At 38.0% G+C, this 20,341-nt stretch overlaps 2 protein-coding genes across 6 annotated transcripts; both read left to right on the top strand.

The window, feature by feature from the left end:
- Window positions 1-425: 425 nt before the first annotated feature.
- On the top strand, window positions 426-11,794 carry LOC102235414 (inositol polyphosphate 5-phosphatase K-like). Of its 3 annotated transcripts, XM_023351328.1 has the most exons (15): window positions 449-511; window positions 1,073-1,130; window positions 1,455-1,527; window positions 3,726-3,830; window positions 4,290-4,398; window positions 4,571-4,687; window positions 5,210-5,385; window positions 5,457-5,568; window positions 5,682-5,791; window positions 5,883-5,909; window positions 8,478-8,697; window positions 9,208-9,345; window positions 9,415-9,498; window positions 9,581-9,685; window positions 10,444-11,794. In XM_023351328.1, the coding sequence occupies exons 3-15, from the start codon at window positions 1,466-1,468 to the stop codon at window positions 10,531-10,533; spliced, it is 1,455 nt and encodes a 484-aa protein (XP_023207096.1). In that variant the 5' UTR covers window positions 449-511; window positions 1,073-1,130; window positions 1,455-1,465; the 3' UTR covers window positions 10,534-11,794. The 3 variants fall into 3 exon arrangements, with proteins under 3 accessions (XP_023207097.1, XP_023207096.1, XP_023207098.1); XM_023351329.1 differs by lacking the exon at window positions 1,073-1,130 and having other exon boundaries at window positions 426-511; XM_023351330.1 differs by lacking the exon at window positions 5,883-5,909.
- An 840-nt stretch (window positions 11,795-12,634) lies between these two features.
- tekt1 (tektin 1) lies at window positions 12,635-19,877 on the top strand. 3 transcript variants are annotated; one of them, XM_023350856.1, is made up of 8 exons: window positions 12,635-12,723; window positions 14,145-14,314; window positions 14,411-14,576; window positions 14,714-14,842; window positions 14,961-15,107; window positions 16,532-16,757; window positions 17,924-18,120; window positions 19,465-19,624. In XM_023350856.1, the coding sequence occupies exons 2-8, from the start codon at window positions 14,149-14,151 to the stop codon at window positions 19,622-19,624; spliced, it is 1,191 nt and encodes a 396-aa protein (XP_023206624.1). In that variant the 5' UTR covers window positions 12,635-12,723; window positions 14,145-14,148. The 3 variants fall into 3 exon arrangements, with proteins under 3 accessions (XP_023206624.1, XP_023206625.1, XP_005804604.1); XM_023350857.1 differs by lacking the exon at window positions 12,635-12,723 and adding an exon at window positions 14,017-14,058; XM_005804547.2 differs by lacking the exon at window positions 12,635-12,723 and having other exon boundaries at window positions 14,149-14,314; window positions 19,465-19,877.
- The last annotated feature ends 464 nt before the right edge of the window (window positions 19,878-20,341 follow it).

The raw sequence follows: 20,341 nt of genomic DNA, 5'->3' as shown, positions 1-20,341 counted from the left end.
ATGATAAAAATGCTCTTAGACCTGTTTCACTTAATAGTTGTGTGATTTGCCAGTATTGTTCATGATGTCTGAACTCATACTTGTTCCAGTTAACAGATTCCAGTTAACTGGAACGATGATAATAGTAGGGTATATTGTTGGCACATGCATGGTGGGGCAAACTGGTAAGATTTGGTTGCTCTGCCTGGTGACAACTTTTGGTGGTGTTGGCAGGGGCAGAGCTAGAGAGGGAGGTTGAGGCTTATCAATTTCTCTCAGCAATTGATAAGCTGTTGCTTCTATATTGTACATAATAGATGAGTTGCTTCAGTATTGCAACTTTGAACATACAGAAAATACATCTGTTGAGCATCTGAATCTTATCATTATCTTACATGTTCGTAGGACTGCCCTCTTCTGGCTAGAGATAGAGGTTGTTCCTGTAACCACTCCCTCAGTTTGGGTTGCAGCTCAAAGTCGAAGATCACTGAGAACTTGACTCTCCGACTTCTATTTCCTCCTTGAAAACTTGGTATTTATCAAATTTCTCATGCTCTTATTGGAACCGGACATATATATATATAACTACAATTTATGTTTTAAATAACTTTCTGATTTGAGCTTAAGCAACACGACATTTACTATTAGAATATTGCAATATAGACCAATAAAAAAAAAAAAGTTTAATTCTGCAATGCGGGCTAAATGAAAAGCTTGTTTATCTGCCTAAAGGTTATTTTCAAAATGCACTTTAAATCTGAGAAAATAACCCTACTGGGACGGATATTCCAAAGTATTTAGAATATAAACAGGAAATGCTGTTTTTTTTTTTTCATATTTTGATTTAGTTTAAGTAATTTTTTGTCTCATCATCATTAATGTTATAAGAACTAAATAAACCGATAAATGGAAATAATTAAATCCGGATGTTAGTTACCTCTTTATTTATAAAACCCAGACGCTACACACGTCTGTTGAGAGGTAGCTAAACGACCTTGCCACTCATAATATGACCAACACGCTGACGTATAGAGGAAGCAGCTCTTAGAGTAAGTCTTTTATTTTGAAAGTAAACTACCTGCTTTTCGGTAAGGGGCGGGAACAACAACAACACTGCACTTCTGCGGCTTCTGACTGGTACACTCCTTCTCGTAAGTTGATTTTAAAGCCAAAATAAATCTGACCAAAGCCTTTCAGGTTGTACGTGATAATATAACTTTTAGTGCATCTTGTTGCTTCGGGTATTTGGTACTTAATTTAAAACAGGACCCTCTTTAGCTTGCTGCGCAATGCAGCTAGCGTTGTGTTACAATAGCACATCACCAGAGTATTTGGGACCAACGGTTTGTAATAAATAAGCAAAGAAAAAAGAAGCAAAGAAAAAAATAATAAAATATATTAGGTCTGATATTGGCTGATTAGCTGTTTACAATGACACGAATCTGGAGTTGAACTGTTACACCTGGTGCTGCTAGGTGTGGAGAGGATGGAGAACGAGGAGCAACCAGAGGATCATCAGCCACTGCAGAAGGAAAGTGAAAGATTCAGGTAGGATCTTCTTCCGGTTAATAAACAAGTAAATGAAGTCATATTGATGTCCTGCTCTGTAATAATGAAGGTGGATCTGCCACAAGTTAGAAACCAGGTAATAAGTGTTACCTGGTAAACAGTGTTGGGTGAAATGAGATGATGCTTGGTGCACATCCTCAGTAACAGAAAGTTAATCTTGCTTTTCTTTTTTGTTGTTCATTGCTTTTATATTGCTTGCAGCACTTCTGTGATGTTTTAGAATCTTTCAAACAGAATTGAAATACTTCCTATGATCTGCACTGTTAGAGTAGAAATATCCTTTATTGTCCCACGGTGGGAAAATTCAGGTGTAACACCAGGATCGAAGCATGTAAGCTCACACAAAGATAAAAATGTATTTAAAAAGTTGCACAAAATTAAGAATTTTTAGCCATAGCATTACTTATAGGCATGTATTTGCTGCTATATTTAGTACTAAGCTGTCAGCATTAGATCTCTTAAGACCTGGAAGTTGCGAGAAGGGTCTCCATGGATCCATCTACTCATTCATCCGTTGTTCTTTGCTTAATTTGGGATGTTCACCAAGGATCACCCTGTTTACAGTGTTGTGATTGGACAGAAATCACTTATAGCCACATACTCATCAGCACAAAGGGCTCCACAGAAGGTCACAAAAATGTTTTCCCTGCACTGAGTTCTGGACCTCCCATAGGATCTTCTTCCTTTGGGATGAGTCTGGATTGTCAGAGGAATCCTGATCAGATGTCTGAACCAACTCAGCTGACTCTTTTTAATGCTGCCTTTCTACTGGTGAAGCTCATTTCATGGTCTTGTTATTTCTGTTGTGATATACAGTAGATATCATAATTATAGGTGAAGTGAGGGTAAAACTCTTCATCATGACATCCTACTTTACATTGTAGCACCAAGTTAAAAAGTATCTTCATCAAGTGTCAACATGAAGAAGCTGTTTTCCTTCTTCTCTCAATCAAAGGTTTTGGTGTAAATAGTGCATCTGCTCTTTGTGCTGTGCCTGGTACTGCAGGGATCTCTTTAAAAAGCCTGATTGCGAGAGTCATGTAGGATTGAATGTGCTGTAACACTAAACCCAGAGCACTATTTACCACTCTGCTGCATTCTGATGGGCGGATTAGGTTGCTCAACAACATACACCTAATGCGGATTTGGAGTGAAACAACCGGCCAGCGTGCTGCAGTCCAGCTGAGGCAGGAGCAGTTCTGTTCTCATTTGCAATGTGGTTTCTCAATTATTTTAATAGGCCTATTGTTGGGACATTTTTCAGTGAGATTAGAGGTAGAGTTCAGAGCACAAAGACGACTTGTAGACAAATGAGCCAATTCCCTAATCTCCCTGTCCAGCTACCCAGCCTGGGCTTTCTCCGCTTCCCTTTTAGTGGTTTGATTCTACACCAAAAGCGCTCTTGGCTCCCCTGATTCACTCTTTAATCAACTCGTTTTTAATATTTTTCACCGAGTGCTTCAGATAACTTTAGAACCTTCTCAGTGGGGGATTCAGGGAGTTCTTACTGGACTTTGCATCTCGAGCCAGAATGGACGAAATCAGCGGTATGCTGGCAACCATGGGGCGCGTCCGCAGTGACACCCTCTCTTCTGATGCCACACAGTCAACGGCGAGCAAACTGGCTCTGCGCCATAGGCTAAACCAGCTGATGACCTGTGTGGATGACCTGGACCCCAAAACCGAGCTGCACCAGAAAATGATCAAGACCCTGGATAGTGCCTTCCTGTCCTGTGCCAAGAGAGCCAACAAGCCAAAAAAGGACAACTTCAGGTGGAACAATAAGGAGCTGAACCCAGAGATCAGTTTTTTAGAGAAATAATTTTGCTCTGTTTGTTATTTTTTTATATCTATACCCCCTGTGTTCTCAACAAACTTCTTTATTTCTCCTTAATAACTTCCTCCACTTTTCTTCTAATTGTAGCTTTCCAGTTTAACTATTTCCTTTCGTCTTTCTGGTTAAGATCAGGACAGTCCGTGCTCTGAGTTGAGTCTGAACAAACTGTAGCAGCCTGATTTGCTTCTAGCGGCGGTATCTCACTGCTGCCGTTGTAACAGCTTTCACGCTCAGGCTTGACGAGCTTTTCTTTGGTTGGTGGTTAAAGAGAAGCACTGACAAAAATAGTTTTCAGAATAAGTCATAGCAGAATGATTAATCTTTTTTTCCCATCTTCCAGACTTCACATGGTGACGTGGAACGTGGCGACGGCTGATCCTCCTGATGATGTGGCCTCACTTCTCCATTTGAACTCACCAAAGACTCTTGACCTCTATGTCATAGGGTACGGCTGAAGTTTTCTTTTTCATATATGTACAAATGGCAAAACTGTTGGTAGGCCTATGTTAATGAAAAAAAAGCCCCACAATGGTCACTGAAATAACTTGAAACTGACCAAAGTAGTGAAAATGAAGCAATGAAAGTCATACACTGTCGTCTCATTAAGAGTTACAGAAATGTTTTTTTTCAGCGATTGCCTCAAAAGATTGAGCTACAATAAAGTTACAGTTACCAGCATTTTTGTCCAGGCCCGTTTGTTTTTTTAATTATTCCGTTGAAAGACAATTCAGATGCAATGTCAGATTTTCATAGGCTATTTTCAGTACATTTTTATGTTATTACTCTTATTGCTTTCAAGTTATTTCTGTGGCCATTGTAGATTTTTCCATCATTACTAGAGGAGTGCCAACAATTTTGTGTGTATTTATATGGCAGATTGATAGTCATACCTGTATGTGCGCAGGTTGCAGGAAGTGTACTCAGGACCAGTGAGGTTTGTGTCGGATATGATATTTGACGACCCATGGAGTCAGCTGTTTATTTCCGCACTAGCTCCATTGAATTACGTCAAGGTACATTTTCTTTATACACAGCCATGCAATGGACATATTCTGCTTAGTAAGAATACTTCTGCGCAGTATGGTATTCTTACTATACTGCTTACTATCTCTTATTATTTGTCTTACTAAACAATGAATACTTTCAAACTAAGGGTTGCATATGTTGTGAAACGACATGTTTCAGCTGTCATCAATAAGAATGCAGGGTCTGCTGCTGCTCTTCTTCTCCAAACTGGAGCACGTCCCCTTCATCAGAGACATCCAGGCCACCTACACCCGCACCGGCATATTTGGTTACTGGGTGAGCAGTAAATACACACATAGAAAATTTAAATTTAATTCAAATTGAGTTTTGAATTGAAGCACATACACACACATGCCCACCCCCGCTCGCACACACCCCTACCCCACACACACGCCCACCCGCACACACAAACACACGTTTGTACTTTTAGTCTTATTAGGACTTTGTAATCGGGTGAAAAGAGGGCCTAAGCTGTTTCTAAATCCAGCTATGTTCTCACCAGGAGTGTTTGAAAACAGTAATGTGTCACTATTTGTTGTTAAATAAATGAAAACTGTAATGTGAAAAATGTGAGGAGCACATTTTCAAATGTGCACTCAGAAACTTGAGGTTCCACATTTATATTTTTAGTACAATAGTTCCTAAAGCCACACTTCATCCTTATTATTCTGTTTGATTCATGAAGCGAACCAAAAATGCAGAAGGAAATTTTTGTACGTTTCAGTGCTTCATGTGTTTTTACTCTTACTCCTGCATGTTTGACTATTTTATTTCTCTCTCTTCCTGTTTGTCTGTCAGGGTAACAAAGGCGGTGTGTCGGTTCGCCTGTCTTTTTATGGACACATGCTCTGCTTCCTCAACTGCCACCTGGCTGCTCATATGAAGTATGCAAATGAAAGGGTGGATGAGTTTGAGCACATCATGGACACACAGACCTTCGATTGCAAGAAAGCTCCAAGAATATTTGACCACAGGTGAGAAAACGCACGTGGCTCAAACAGCATAGGTAGCATGTTTTATTAATTTCTGCTGTCGTTCTGATCAGGCTAGTATTCTGGTTCGGAGATCTCAACTTCAGGATCCAGGACCATGGCATGCACTTTGTCCGCTCGTGTATCAACAACCAAACCTACAACCTGCTGTGGAGTCATGACCAGGTTGGACTCTTTCATGGTCTTTCAGCTGGTATTTGTGAGAGAATCCAGGGGAGAATCCATCAGTACTTAGCTGACTATGACGAGGTTGTGTGAAAAACGTGTTGTGTTTTCAGCTGATCATGCTGAAGAAAAAGGAGCAGCTGCTGCAGGAGTTTGAAGAAGGACCACTGGACTTTCAGCCCACATACAAATTTGATTTGAACTCAGATACCTATGACAGCAGGTACTCAGATTGAAATCATCATGATGATTAAAATCATAATTTTATTTCCAATTTGTGTTTATTTTATCTTCACCTCTTTTTAACTTTACAGATTCTACACAACATGGTTTGGCTTTAAGTAAGCGTTCCTAAAGTCTAATCATATGCACATTTCCCTACAATACAGGACCTTCTAAAGTCACTCATACTCCTGAACTCTTCCACATTTCGCCATGTTATAAACACAATTTTCACTGCAGATACAGATGAGACTGAAATTATTCATATCCGTTGCAGATTTAGTTTTAGTTGTCATTTAATTTTACCAACATGTTTCTTCTGACTGGAAGCAACGGTAATAATTTTGGAGTGACCCAGTCAGACTCCTGATCAGGAATTATAAGAAGGACTTCATTGTTATATTGCCAATAAATATCTTGCCATATATTATTTATAAGGTTATAGGTTATTATTGACATGACATTTTTAATAAACTGTAAATAAAACTAGGTAAATTATTTTGATTTGATTAAATATCTATACTCTTTTCATGCAGGTTTATTGTTTTTCCAACATGCTCTTAAGAGCTAAATCTGCCAGGGGTATGAATAATTTTGGGTTCAAATTTACATTGAAGTTTGTTGCTGTAACATGACAAAATCTGATTTTTAACTTTTATGAAAAACGTTTTTTTTTTTTTACATGTTTGTTAAAACTGTTACTATGTCCTGACGGTGCAAAACAGATAATCTGAAAAATTGGGCTCCTCTGCCTCCGCTCTATGGTCCTTCTACAATCTGCAGAAATACAACTCTCTGTCAGAAACAACCAATTAGAGCCGGGAGAAGGATCTCAGCGCTGTAGCTGTCTGCTGGGCTACACTCCTTTCCTACACCAGAGCCTGAATACTCAGGCTAGTTAGCATGGACACTGATGATGGAGGATAAACAGTTTTCCTGTAACAGGAAGTTGTTTTCTCCACCATGATCACATTTAGCACAGCGCTAAGACCTTCTTCCTGGCTCTGATTGGTTGTTTCTGACTGAGCGTTGTATTTCTGAAGCCAGCAATAGCAGCACTGGGAGGACGTATAGGAGCTCAATTTTTCTCACAGATATTCTATTTCTTGGTATGCCATCAGGACATAGTGAAAGTTTTAAGAAATATATAAAAAAAATATTTTTATAAAAGTTGCATACTGCAGCTTTCAAAAAAGTTTGAGAGATATGAATACTTTAGCTAGGCTCTGTATTTAGCTGTACCTAATTCACCTAACCATGCTTTAATGTGCATATGTACCACACCACTTTTACTTTCTAGTAAAAGTGACATTGTAGGCGTCATATTGAAACCTTGGTTGTGCTGCTAAGAGATAGAAGCAGATGACTGAAACAAGCAGAGCTGGTAATGAGTTTTAAACTCAGAGTATCTTTGCACACAAAGTCTAAGATATTTTTCTTCCACTTAATTTCTGATGTTAGGGAAAGGACCCTTTGGGCTTTTGAAGCACTATGACACAAAAAGAGCTGTCATTAGATTATGTAATATATTTAAATCATAAAAGTATGTCACATATACATGAGTAGTGAAATTACACTACTCATGAAGAGTTAGAGATATTTTACTTTAGGATGAAATTCCCTTACAAATCATTTTAACCTTTATAAATGAACTTAATGTGACCTTCTCTAAACTTTTGCACACGTCCAACTGCATAATGTTTCGGTACATTTTGCTCAACTTCTTGTTCTTTAACAAAGAGCTAACAACAAAATTCACAACAGGTGTTTGATCCATGATTCAATCAATGAATTTCTTGGTACCCTTTTTGAAATCATGAGACCAAAGTCATTCAGTTTGCAAGGCTTCAAACCGGATGTTCTTGAATTGAATTCACTGAGTTTTGGTCATCATCAGCAGGTTGCAACACAGGTCCATATTCTACATATTTCACCCCAAAGCCAAATTTTCCTAACTTTTTGTGAGGATTATATGTTAAATGCTATATGAATAAGAAATACGATTGTGAGGCATCATTGGTATCTGTTACCTGCATTAACTTCTGTTAACCCTCACTGTTTACCACCATACTGCTACTTTTCAGGATTGTTTATGTAAAAAGGAACATGTTTTCTAATATGGCTGGCTTATTATCTAACGTGTGGACAGAAATAGAGGTTGCGTCAATTCTTGACCAGTGACTGTATGAGTTTCATAATTTTAACAGGAGTGATTGTAAGATTAGACCATTAGGGTTCTGAACCCTTACAAGTCTGATCCTTGAGTGGATAAAAACATTGACGCTGCTCTCTGCATCATTCAAGGTTGAATACTTTGCTTTTATATCTAACAGTAGAAACAACCAGTTGGCTACACAAACCATGCTAAAAGATGGGAAATAAATATGTTTTACATGCTTTAAACATCTGCAGCCTTAGCAGAAATAAAAGATTCAAATATTTGATGGAGCAAAATGTCAATATAGACAAAGTTTTATTCTTTCCCCTCTATAATGTTGCACCACCATGTGCTGGCTGATCACCTAAAATCTTTACCAAAGCATAAAGTTTGTGGTTGTTATTTCATCAAATGTAAACAAGTTCAACAGGTATAAATACCTTTGCAAGGTATTTCTCTGTCAAACACTTTGTTTTATTTGCCAAACTGACATTTTCCATCCTTATTTTGTCTGTGATCACCTGTCTAGCGGTAAGAAACGAAAACCTGCCTGGACCGACCGGATTTTGTGGCGGGTCCGACCCAAATCCCAATCCAGTGACGAGCAAGATGAAAACGATGTAAAGGAGAGGAATCAACTGAAAGAGGAAGAGGAGTATCCTCTGAAGGTCCGGCAGGACTTGTACACCAGCAAAATGGAGTACAGCATCAGTGATCACAAACCTGTGATCGGCATCTTCACCCTGGAGGTGAGAAACTCCATCCAGTGGGAAGAAATGTGATGAATCAGAGTGCAGTTCTCTTGCTTTGTTCCTTCATTCTGCATTAGTACAGCTTGAGCTCAAGGCCTTTGTTTTTGGAACCAAAGTGAGGGCTACATACGTAAACTGAAACTTCTTATTGCATTCATAGCAATGCTAAGAATTGCTATTGAAAATATGAGATTTAACCTGCAGATGAGCTGCTGTCCATTTGTATTCAGAACCTAAGAAATTCTGACTTCTGAGTTGGAAAAATTAACTGTAAGGTTCCCCAGATTCAGACTTCCCAGTTATTAAGTCAGAGAATTTTTCAAACCACGACTTTTGAGTCATTTTAAGACGAGATGAAAATGAAGATGGACTTTGTTTTTGTCATCTTGACAATAGATTAGACGTATGAATAAATACACTTTGTATCATCCTGCAGTGTTAGAGACTTTATAATGATTGTATTTAACAGTTAAACACCCATTAAAGTTGGTATCTCTGTCCTTAAAGCTGACAAAGATGCACCAGACTCCTCTGGTGAGTCTACATGCAGAAGGCGACTGGAGTGCGGACATTGACTCCATTGTTCTCTACAACCCCCTGCAGCCCTTCCAATCCAGTACTTGGGACTGGATCGGACTCTACAAGGTTATCCGTCCAGCAGCAGCTCATTAAGGTTTCTGTTTCTACCTCACTCACTCCATGTCTGGATTTCAGGTTGGATTCAGCAGCGTGTCGGACTACATCACCTACACGTGGGTCAAAGACGATGAAGTGGCCTTTAACGACAAAGTGATGCAGGTAGCAGCTAAAGGAGCCTGGAGTGTTGCTGAGTCTGAGTATAAATGTTTGCAGAGGCGTTTTACTCTTTTGTTGTTTTTAGGTGTTCATGAGTAAAGAGGAAATCCCGGTTAGGGGGGGAGAGTGTGTCCTGTGCTACTATAGCAGCAACCTGCAGTGTATCGTTGGAATTAGTGAACCATTTAAGGTGAGTGATCAACAAAAGCACGCATTAATATGAAAAAAAGTGTGCATTAAATTATGATATGATTGTGCTTATGGAGTGTTTTGATTTGGGGGCATAATTCTTCAATATGTTAGTTATTAATATTTCTACTGGATTACTGTCTGCTTAGCACTCATAGCAGGGTATCCACACGTCCTCAAAAAGTCTTAAAGTCATGTATCTAAAATTAAGACCTTAAAATGTCTTAAATTCATTAGAAAATGCGTAAGTTGATCTTATATACTCACTAGTCTGTTTAATCTCCTATATTTTATGTAGTTAATTATTTTCATGGAACCTTTCTGTTAGTCAAAAGTTGAGATATCTTCAGTGTTCTGACTTGAGGCTATTGAGGATACCACTGATTAAGTTGCTAATAAACCCTTCCCAGCTCGCTGGCTTTTCTTCATCTTCATTGGTAAGTGTAAATTATCGCCAGTTGGCTGCATGACTTTTGTCTGTGCCTCTGGTTCACTTCTGTTGCCAACCAGTATGCATTCTGTGGAAAAAACGCATGGCACTATTATATAAAACATAGTATTTCCTTTTGTACATTTCTGTTGGGAGACAGGTCTTAAATTTCATTCATAATAGTCTTAAAAAGTCTTAAATTTGGGTTGGTGAAATCTACAAAAACCCTCCATAAAGGAACATTTTATTACTCAGATTTTCACAATTTTTACGAGAAATCGCGTAAAACTCAATGTACTTTCTTATTTTAAAAATCTTTGTATTTTTAGGTCCAAGAGTCCAAGGTAGCTGTGGCAGAAGGCTTGTTTCCTGAGAGGATCAATGAACTGGACAGAATAGCAAGAAGTGAAGAGTTTTGAAGCAAATCGCTCCCATATGTGGAACAACTGATCTGACTGTAACTGATTCGGTTTCTTGACCTCCAGCTCAGAGTTTAAATTAGGAATCTCATCCCGACTGACCCCAACACCTCTGTAGTTGGTACATTTTTCTGGAATGAGTGGTCTTCTGGTAGACAGAGCGACTGCTGCAGTATTACCTGGCTAATGTCCAATAGCTTATAGATGTAAAGACGAAGGATATTGGAGAATTTCCTTAAGACCAGCTCAGGGATGCAGGAACCATGGCACCTTTTCTGCTTAAAATATAGCTCTGTTAGAAGACAGCAACCCTCCAGTAAACTGTCAGCGTGGAAAAGGGAATTGGGAAGCAAACTGTTCTCTTTCCATGCTATCTTAATTACACCATTTTTGATGTAAACACTTTTCACATTTTCAGTAACTACGTACAGTATATGCTTTTTCTGAGAGCCAGTCTGTGCTTGTGCAAAGCACTGATTCCTCATTTTACAGCATTTTCTCTCATTGAAAATAACCTTAAAAAAAGAGATTCTTTTGTTAAATTATAAAGTGTGCAGAAAGTGTGAAACGTTTAGAAAAATGAGAAGTTTTTGTTCTGGAATGCTTCTCTATCTGTGTACTGTCATGAAAAAAATCACTGCTGTTGTGTGAAAGCTAGATGTGATTGTGATTTTAAATTATTTGTGATTATGGATATTGTTGTAGAGACAAGCTGCTGTACAAAGACAAACGACAATTTGACAGTTTGGATTTTAAAGCTCTCCAGTTGTACACTGAGAACTGAACTGCTGTTTTATTAGTTGGATCCGTTTCCAATGACTACAAGTCAGCTTTGCAACTTCAGCCCACAGGAGTTTTAAAGAAAATAATGAAATCATTCCCTTTTAATGTAGATTGTGGCATCACTGTAAACTTAATGAACATTTTTGACCTGTTAATGTTGTTAAACATTTATATATATTTAAAATTTGTCATTATTATTATTATTCAGTATATGTTTTGTGGCAAATTCATCAAGTGCCTTTAAAGCTATTGTCTAAACTGAACTGTATGCTGCTTGCCGTAACTTTGACCTCTTCATCACCAGTTCCTTATGTTTAATCTTTTGACATCTTTACTGCTTATTTTTTCAGATCTCAGTTTGATCTTTCTGTTAAACTTAGAGCCACATCTCGGCTCTCTGGAACTTTTTTTGCTGTTGACTTATTTTGTCAGCTGCTTCTTTGCGAATGTACTGTAAAAAAAAAAAAAAAAAACTTTTCAAAAATAAAACTTATATAATTCCATACTTGGTCTTGGTTTTATTCATTTGTTGGTATTTATGCTGGAAAATGTACAGCGTGTACTGGTAACAGGCATTTTAAATCAGTTTTGAACTAACTTACTGAAATTTTTGCACAATTTTTAGATGATCTAGGAATGTTAACAACCATTCAAGAGTTTACACTTTAAATACTTTACAAAAACTTATATTCTACTAACACAGACGGTAAATAACAGCATTCAGGATGGAAATGATCTGGAGACATGACTTGGTAAATGTCAGAGAACTGATGTATTCAGAAAAAAACTTAAGGAATCGTCTATAATATAAACCAATTAAACAGTGATCAATTGATAAAAAATAGACAATACATTTCATTAATATTCATCTGAATGAACAGTAAGTTCTATACTACCTGGTTTTTACAATGTTCTAAAATTGAATCACTTTGCTTTCAACTGTTAGATTAACAGCCATTACATCACACATGGTTTCATTGTGATTCTGCTGCAGCTTTGAATATTTTTTTTCCCAATCAAACAAACGGACTGTCCAGTGCCATGGACAGCAGCACCTCAGATTTCGATCGTTTAACAGAACCGAACTTAAAAAATAATGTTATGTGAAACTTGTAGTAAAACAGCTTAATGACCTTTTGACGAGAAAAATTAAAGATTTAATCGTTTTAGAGTTATCTCAATGTTGATATGCTAGTGTACGACTTGACTTGAACGCACCATGGAGTTAAAACGCGGCTGTCAAATGCTGCGTTGAAGTGCAGCTGGTAGGGAAACGCCTCTTCGCGGAGGAATCTCGCTTTAAGATTGTCCGACCGGTTGCCATAGTAACCGTTTGTTTTGTTAATTTGTGCCTGCGGTCGGCGGGATATCCGCTACATTTTGTTTGTTTCAGCTGCGCGAAAGAAGGTGCGTTTCACACAGCAACTTATTTATTCATAAACTTATATTAATGTCGAGATAAAAATGTGACTTTCTTATTGAAACGCACTGGTTAGCTAACAGATTCAGGTTTGGGTGACCTGTTGCTAATATCAACGGTTTTTTTAATTGTTTAAGAACAAAAACTCCGGCGTAAAAAGAAAGTTCAATGGATTTTATGGTTTTAAGTACTCGGAAATAGTATTTTATTTAGTCCTTTCGAAAACACACAACATAATCCCCGCAGTCAGGATAAGGTTTTAAACTGTGCATTTCATTCTGTAACTTTTACCCTCTGTCTCTCGTATTGTTGTTTCCCCACAGTTTGTGCAGGACTGCTTCAGTGGTTTTATAGCGAAATTCCAGCCAGGCTTTAGCTGTCTGGCAGACTACGTCACCTTTAACCTCAAACGGTGTCTGCAGACATTGATTCAAACTGCTGAACAGTTTGTATGAAGTATTTGTGCCTATGTGCTGGGTTAGGTTGGGTCAGGACATTATGACCTATCATTTTCACTTTAGACCACATTTGTCCAAAGAACATAGCTTAGTAAGTCAGTTGTTTGACTTTAAAAACAATGCTTTAAGAGAGACAAAGCTTTCTTTGTCTCATTCCTAGCCATTCCTAAAAAGTAATTTGGGCTGCAACAAGTGATTATTTTATTAACTGATTAATAAGTCGAATATTCTGACTGTTAATTGGATAAAAGAATGATCACATTCTACAGATTTTTAATTCAAGCCTCTTTATCCAGTATACATTAAAAGATAGAAATACATAATTAAATTCCCCTTTTGCCTTTCTGTGTGCCTTAACGTCAATACAGGATAGGAATCATTTGTTGTCTATTGTTTGTATTAACTGATTAAAGGTGCTTAAAAGGACATCTTTTAATATAATCTGAACATGCAGAAGCTAAAATTATGCCACTTGAGGAATTCCGAGTAGAACAAATTTACAAAGGCTTTTTTAATCTTAAATGAAAAATTTAAATATTTTTTGCGTATTGTTCTTTCAGCAAACAGCCTTTTCTCAGTCTGCATGCTCAAATTAATGGAATACTAAGTTAGTTGAAGGTTATTTCAATAACGGATTCATCATGATTAATCTGATTAATTGTTTCAGCCCTGAAAGCACCACCTGCTTAGTCCTTTTCTAAGTGTACTGACATAATATTTATGTTTTGTTTAATAAATAATGGCATAGTGAAATTCATTGTGTTTTTGTGTACTTAAAAATTTCTTAAAATAATTTTAAGACCAGGTAAAGACCAACACATTTTTTAATTTTCCCAGACATCTAAAAACCCAGATATAAAAGAGGTAAATTATTTATATTTAACCATTAATAGTTGGATTTTCTGCTATCCGCTCCTTTGACATCCTCCTTTCCATCTATCTCTCTTCAGAACCATGTCTGTCCTAGACGTGAGTATTCCGAAATTTGATGGACCTGATCTCCTCAATGCTGAGGTTGTCCTGAACCGCTCTGAGCTCTTTCGAGCAGAGTGCAAGAGGCTCATATCGGAGTCTGAGAGCGCATGTATCCGTATGCAAGATGGTGACAGTAAGCGCCTTGGTAAGTAGGGAAGGATGGGGTTGTGTTTAGAATTAAAGGAAATTGCTTGCTTGTAATTGAGCTGTGGACTTTTTCTTTTCTCTCCCTGATGTTCAGATCAGCGGGTCAGAGACATTCAGTTTTTAAAGAAGGAAGTGGAGCTGAAGCTCGAAGAGCTTATTCCAGAGATTGATGCCCTTGAAGCCTTACAGAGCAGAGTGGTGAAGGCCCTGGCGATGAACCAAGACGCAATGAAAGTCACTCTTCTCTGCCTGGATGCGAGGTGAAACCACCAAATCAGAAGCAAACGGCCTACCTTTCTCTTTTCTGTCTTAAGCATCTGGCAGCTGTCCTGAAATTTCAGTAACTTTAAGCTTAAACTCCCAGCTGAGTGAAAATGTTCTGCTATATGGCTTGCAGAAGGAAACGGGCCCCTTCTGACAGGGTGCATGATGCGGTGGATGCCGAGCTGCTGAAAGAATGTTCAATGTTTCAGGAAGTGACAGGTCTACTTCAGATTGTGCTAGAGCAGATTGCTGAGCAGATACGGTGAGAACTCTGACTAATATCTGTGTATTGTGTTGATCTATATAATGATACTACTGAATGAGTATACATTTCATAAACAAGAACATGAAATGACTCTGATTTTCTTTTATTACTCCAGTCTGAACAGGTCTGCTAAGTTCTATTTAGAACAGGATCTGAAGGAGAAATTTCAAGCTCAAAACATTGACAACTCTTGTGCTTTGATGACCATGCAGACAATCCCTAATATGCAACTCTCCAAGAAAAACATCACTATGCTGTCAAGGTAAACCATCAGCTTCTTGTTGTTCCCAGAAAACAAGAAATATTATAGTATAGCTACTCTAAAGCCTGTTATTTGAAGCCCTCTTTATTGATTACTTTAAATGCACCTATTACACAAAATAGTAAGCCCCTAACAGGCTTGAGGTAAAAATCGGAATTTGCAGACAAAATGTTACAAGCATTTATCCATCCATGATTGTACACTTAATTTCTTATACCTGCCTGTTGTGGTGGTGAGCTGTGAGGGTTTGGACAGGACTGGACATTTGATCAAAATGCAACAGAACAGCACACAAGGAGACAGGTTAAGCTAATAAAAAAGTAGCCATTTCGTTGTTCTATTGTGGGAGGAAGCTGGAGTACCTGGAGAGAGCCAGAGATTATCAATGGGGAGAACATGCAAACTGCAGGAACTGTGAGGTCTCAAAACTGTGCACACTCTTTCTAAAATAACATTGTGATGTAAAGAATTAGACAATGAACAACAAAAAACATCTATTCCACATTTAATCTGACATTTGTTCTGTAAAATTCAACGGAAAAATACATCTGCTAGGGGTAGGATGTGTGTGTTTGTGCAGGAAATATAAAAAGTGTAAAAGCAAAAAAAAAGCAATAACCCAGTTGTATAAGAGTGCACACCTATTAAGTTTATTTACACCAGGGGTGTCTTTGAGAGCTGAGACTTATAGATGCTTCACTGCTGCAGCACAATTGGATCAAATCAAACGAGCAGCTGAAGTTTTCCAGATTGACAAGAGATGAAAAGAAACTAATTGTTCGGAGGTGTCAGATAGGAGAAGGGTACAAAACGGTTAACATATTTTAAATAGAATGGTATAAAGACTTTACAAAAACTGAACATTTTGCCGAACTTATTGTAAAGGCAAGTTATATAGTGGTCAGGGAGGTTCAACAATCTCCTGTGTTCTCCAAATGTCTTGGCTAAGGAGTAGAGTTGCAAAAAATATATCTGGCTAAAATATCCCACAACATTAAGGAAGAATATGTTATGGTCTAATAAAAGAAAACTCGACCTTTTTGACAACGGTTGCAAGAGCTGTGTGTGGACACTAAATGAGCACCACACCTGCAGGGAAACATGGTGGAGATAGTATTTTACTGTGGAATAATTTTTTTTTTTAGATAAGACTCCAGAACTAAATCTGACATAAAATCTGGGGGTCACTTAAAAGTCTGTTTACAGGAAAAGACCTCACAGTCTGATCGATTTGGAGAATTGTTAGGTAGACTTAAAAGGTACTACTTTATATCATCATCTTTCAAAGTCTTTTGAGAATTGCTTAGTACATTTGTGTTTATAGACTTGACTTATAAATCTTCAAAACTGGTCAAGATTTTAGGTGAAGATCGTGAAGTATTTTCAGTCCAAGCTGTTTTTATGGTTTTCTTTTCCTCTTCCAGCGCAACAGTTAGCCCAAAGCAGTGGGAGAACATCTCAGACCTCAACATAGCCAGGGCAGAGCAGCAGAAGAATAACTCTTTGTCTCTGCGCGCTCTGGTGGAGTCTCTGCTGGCGCAATCGGCTGACGACATGCAGAAGCAGTTCAGGTCTACTAATGAAGCCTTGCAGCTCAACATTCAGCTGCTCAAGGCTGCCAAGACCCAACTGGAAGATAAGCTTCCCAAGGTAGGGCTCAATGTGCGGTTTATTTAAGGGAGATGCAAAGAGAAATTTCTTCAGATGTTATAGTAAAGAGAGATTTATGTTCCTCGTTTGTCCCCTGAGGAAAGCCACTGTTACTGTGTTTTAATATGTATATTTTAAGAAGAGAATAACTTAAAGTATTTCATGTATTTTCTAGTAAAGTTGTGTGGTTAATCAACTCAAAATAGTGTATCACTATTTTCTAAATACAATCTGATGTCTACTTCAGAAGTTAGTAATAAAACAGCTTCATGACATTTAAGGTACACCACATACAGGTCAGAGAGAGAAAGTTGTGGAGAAGTTAGAAGAGAAAAGTTTAGTCACAAACAATATTCCAAGATCAGAAGGAGAGTATGGGGAGAAGAGAGTAATCTACAGAGACGTTGCTCTTCACCAAAACTGACAAGGTGTATTAGTCAGAATAGCAGCCAAGAGAACCGTGGTAACTCTGGAGCAGCTGCAGAGATGCACTCTGTGGATGTATAGTATCTAATAGGACAACTGTTAGTTATGCAATCCCCAAATTTATCAAATTGAAAGGCCACTGTTGAAAGGGATCAAAGCAAATATGTGCAGCAAGGTGATCTGGTTAGGGGGATGTTAGAATGGCTCAGTCAAAGTCCATGCCAAAACCTAAACTAGAATACATGGCTTCACTTGAAAACTACTCCTCATCCAAAACTTTTAGTCTTTAGGTGCGCAAATCTGGCGGAGACACCACCAAACATATGCAGCTGTAAAGACAGTAAATGGATAAGGTGTGGACTCAAGAGCATGGAGGGGGCAGAAACATTTCCGTTCTTTGTCTGTAATCAGACAAAGGAAATGCATACTTTTGTTTTGTTTTAGAATAATCCATAACTGCCCAACAGTTAGCAGAGCTTTAGGACAGTTATGGATTGTTGTTTACCACCAGAAACAAAAGAGAAGTATCAACAAAATCAATAAAAACATATCAACAATAAAACAAAATCAAGAAGTAATAGTGACTTATAGTAAGTAAATGTACTGTGTATTCAAAGAAATACACAGCACATTTACTTGGTCTGATACTGTCTTTGCATCTTGCTTTAGATTTATTGTCTAATTTGGTATCTTTGAGACAGCAGGGATTTATGGTTAAAATTATGGGTGCTTCTCTCTAGGTCATATGTGAGATCAGCAACATTCAGAGGATCAGAGAGGATCTGCAAGCAGCTGTCGCAGAGAGTGAACAGTTCCTGAGTTTGGCCCAGGCCCGGCTCCTTCTGCGCAAAGAGAGGCCTGGCAAAGAGCAGTGTCTCGACGCACCCCAGGTCCAGCTCCTCGCCGAGGTTGAGCAGCTCAACCTTCACATCACCAAGTGAGTCCTACAATATGATACATGTTGATTGATGTTGTTAGTGTGCTTCCATTTGCTTCTGAAAACAACCCAAGTGTTTAAAAAAACACTTATTGCCATTTTTCACCAATAAGTTAATGATTTTTGGTGTCTGGAAAGTGAGCCATTTCAAAAATCTTTCGAACGTAGCATCACAAATCAGCAGGCATTGCCGTTCAACTAGCCCAGAGCCCAGCCCATTACCTAGCAACCCAAGTGCCAGCATGTTTGGTCAGCTGGTTTTACTGCTGCATACGCCCTATAATGACTACTAGAAAAGAAATGTGTTTTGTTGTTGACCTGCTATCCAGAAGCCACTTGTTGCATTCCTTTTATGCTTGGATGTGCAGAAGGCTCTACTTCTGCTTTTCAAATTTGTACCGTTGCATAATTGTGTATTTGATTACAGACATTTTCACAAGAGAGTGTAAACATTGAGTTGGGTGTGTGGCCAGCAACAGCTTATTTGAATTTAAAGTAACAAGAGACCCTAAAACAGCTCATTCTGGAAGAAGCTCAAAATAGGCAGAAGTGACCAGACTGAAATATCATTATCTAAGAAAGATTCTGTGCAAAACATGTAATGAACATGTATTGATCTACCCTAACCACTTCAAGGAAGTATAACAGATCATCTTTAAAAATGTCTATGCTCACACTTTTGTCATAGATCAATGTATTTACAGATCCCTTTCCTGTGCTGTTCGATTTGGCGTTCAGTTCTGTTTTGGGGCCATTGTTGTGTCTGCTTTACCTTTTTCTTCTTGACCCGATATTGTCATCTTTTAAGGATATTTCCTATTATTGCTATGCAGGTGATATCCAGTTCTTTTATCTTCCAAATTAAGTTTTAAAATGGTACATTTTACTATGGTAAATTAAAAGCTGCTTGTCTGCAAGAATTTTTCTATAGTTGAATGAAGAAAAAACTTAAGTAATATTATTCTTGGCTCCAGAAATAGTAACTGTAAAGATAAAGCTTATCCTCCAGCCTCTTGGTTATTTGACAAAATCCTCAGTTAGAAAGTTTAGGATAGTCTTGGACTCATGTTTTATATCTGAAAATCATGTCAAATCTCCGGTTCGACCCAGTTTCTACTATCCGCTAAATATTGCTAGGTAATGTCTGAATGGCTAACATTTCTAGAGCTTTAAAGTGAGTACTACAGGATTCAAAGAAATACCGAGCACATTTACTGGAATATTACTGGAAACCCACTGTCCCTTTTCTACTTTCATAGATGTTTTCAGAATTCCTGTTCATAAAAATTGCACTTCAAAGCCCGTCATGACATGGCTCTTTGTTTTTTTATTTTGTTCTGTCAGACTGCGTGAGGAATTGGCTCAGTCTGAGGAGGAGCAGAGGGCGCTGGTTCGCTGCCAGCTGGAGCTGCAGGAAAACATTGACATCAAAACCAACTCACTCTACATTGATGAGGTCGTCTGCATGCAGCTTAGGGAGCCCATCGTCATTTGCCACATCTGACCAATCAGCAGCAAAGCTTCATGTGTATACGTTACTGATACATACAGGCATGTACCATATGTCAGAAAATAAATACAGTTATATAACATACCAAATTCTTTACTCTGTGACTAAAACTTTCCTTGTTTAAAATCACTTACTAAAGCTTTTATGTCAGCACACATAAAAATAATTATACCTCTTGAACTTCAACTTCTCTGTAGCTTATTGAGACTTTTGTGTGAGACACCAGCACAAAGTAGGAGATTGTTGTGAAGAGGAAGGAAGGTGATGCATGGTTTGACATTCTAACTCATTTTTATGGACTTTCAGTTGCCAGGACAACTAAAACGTGTTATGGCAACAGATACCTGAGCTGTGGTATCTTTGCATCTCCTCCAATTACCATGGGTCTCGTGGCTGCTTTCTCAGATTAATCCTCTTTGTGAATGACTTAGTTCATTTGGATGACCATATCTTGGTTGTGCCATACTCTTTCTATTTTCAGATGACGGATTGAACAAAGAAATGTGAGGTGTTCAAAGTCTGTGAAGTAGATTTATAAATGTCACAAAACATATGGCTTAAACTGTGTCAAATTACACACAGGTGGACCCAATTTTTAGATTTTAATTTTAAAAAATGTTTTTACAAATGTTATAAACATGCATACTTTCCTTTCCGATTCACAACGGTACACTACTTTGATTTGGACTCTTTAATAAAAAACAATGGCAT

Source organism: Xiphophorus maculatus, chromosome 18 (assembly GCF_002775205.1).
Source record: "Xiphophorus maculatus strain JP 163 A chromosome 18, X_maculatus-5.0-male, whole genome shotgun sequence".
NCBI classification, from domain to species: Eukaryota; Metazoa; Chordata; class Actinopteri; order Cyprinodontiformes; family Poeciliidae; genus Xiphophorus; species Xiphophorus maculatus.
Note: the sequence above shows the minus strand (reverse complement) of the source record. Positions and strands in the feature narration are given on the sequence as shown.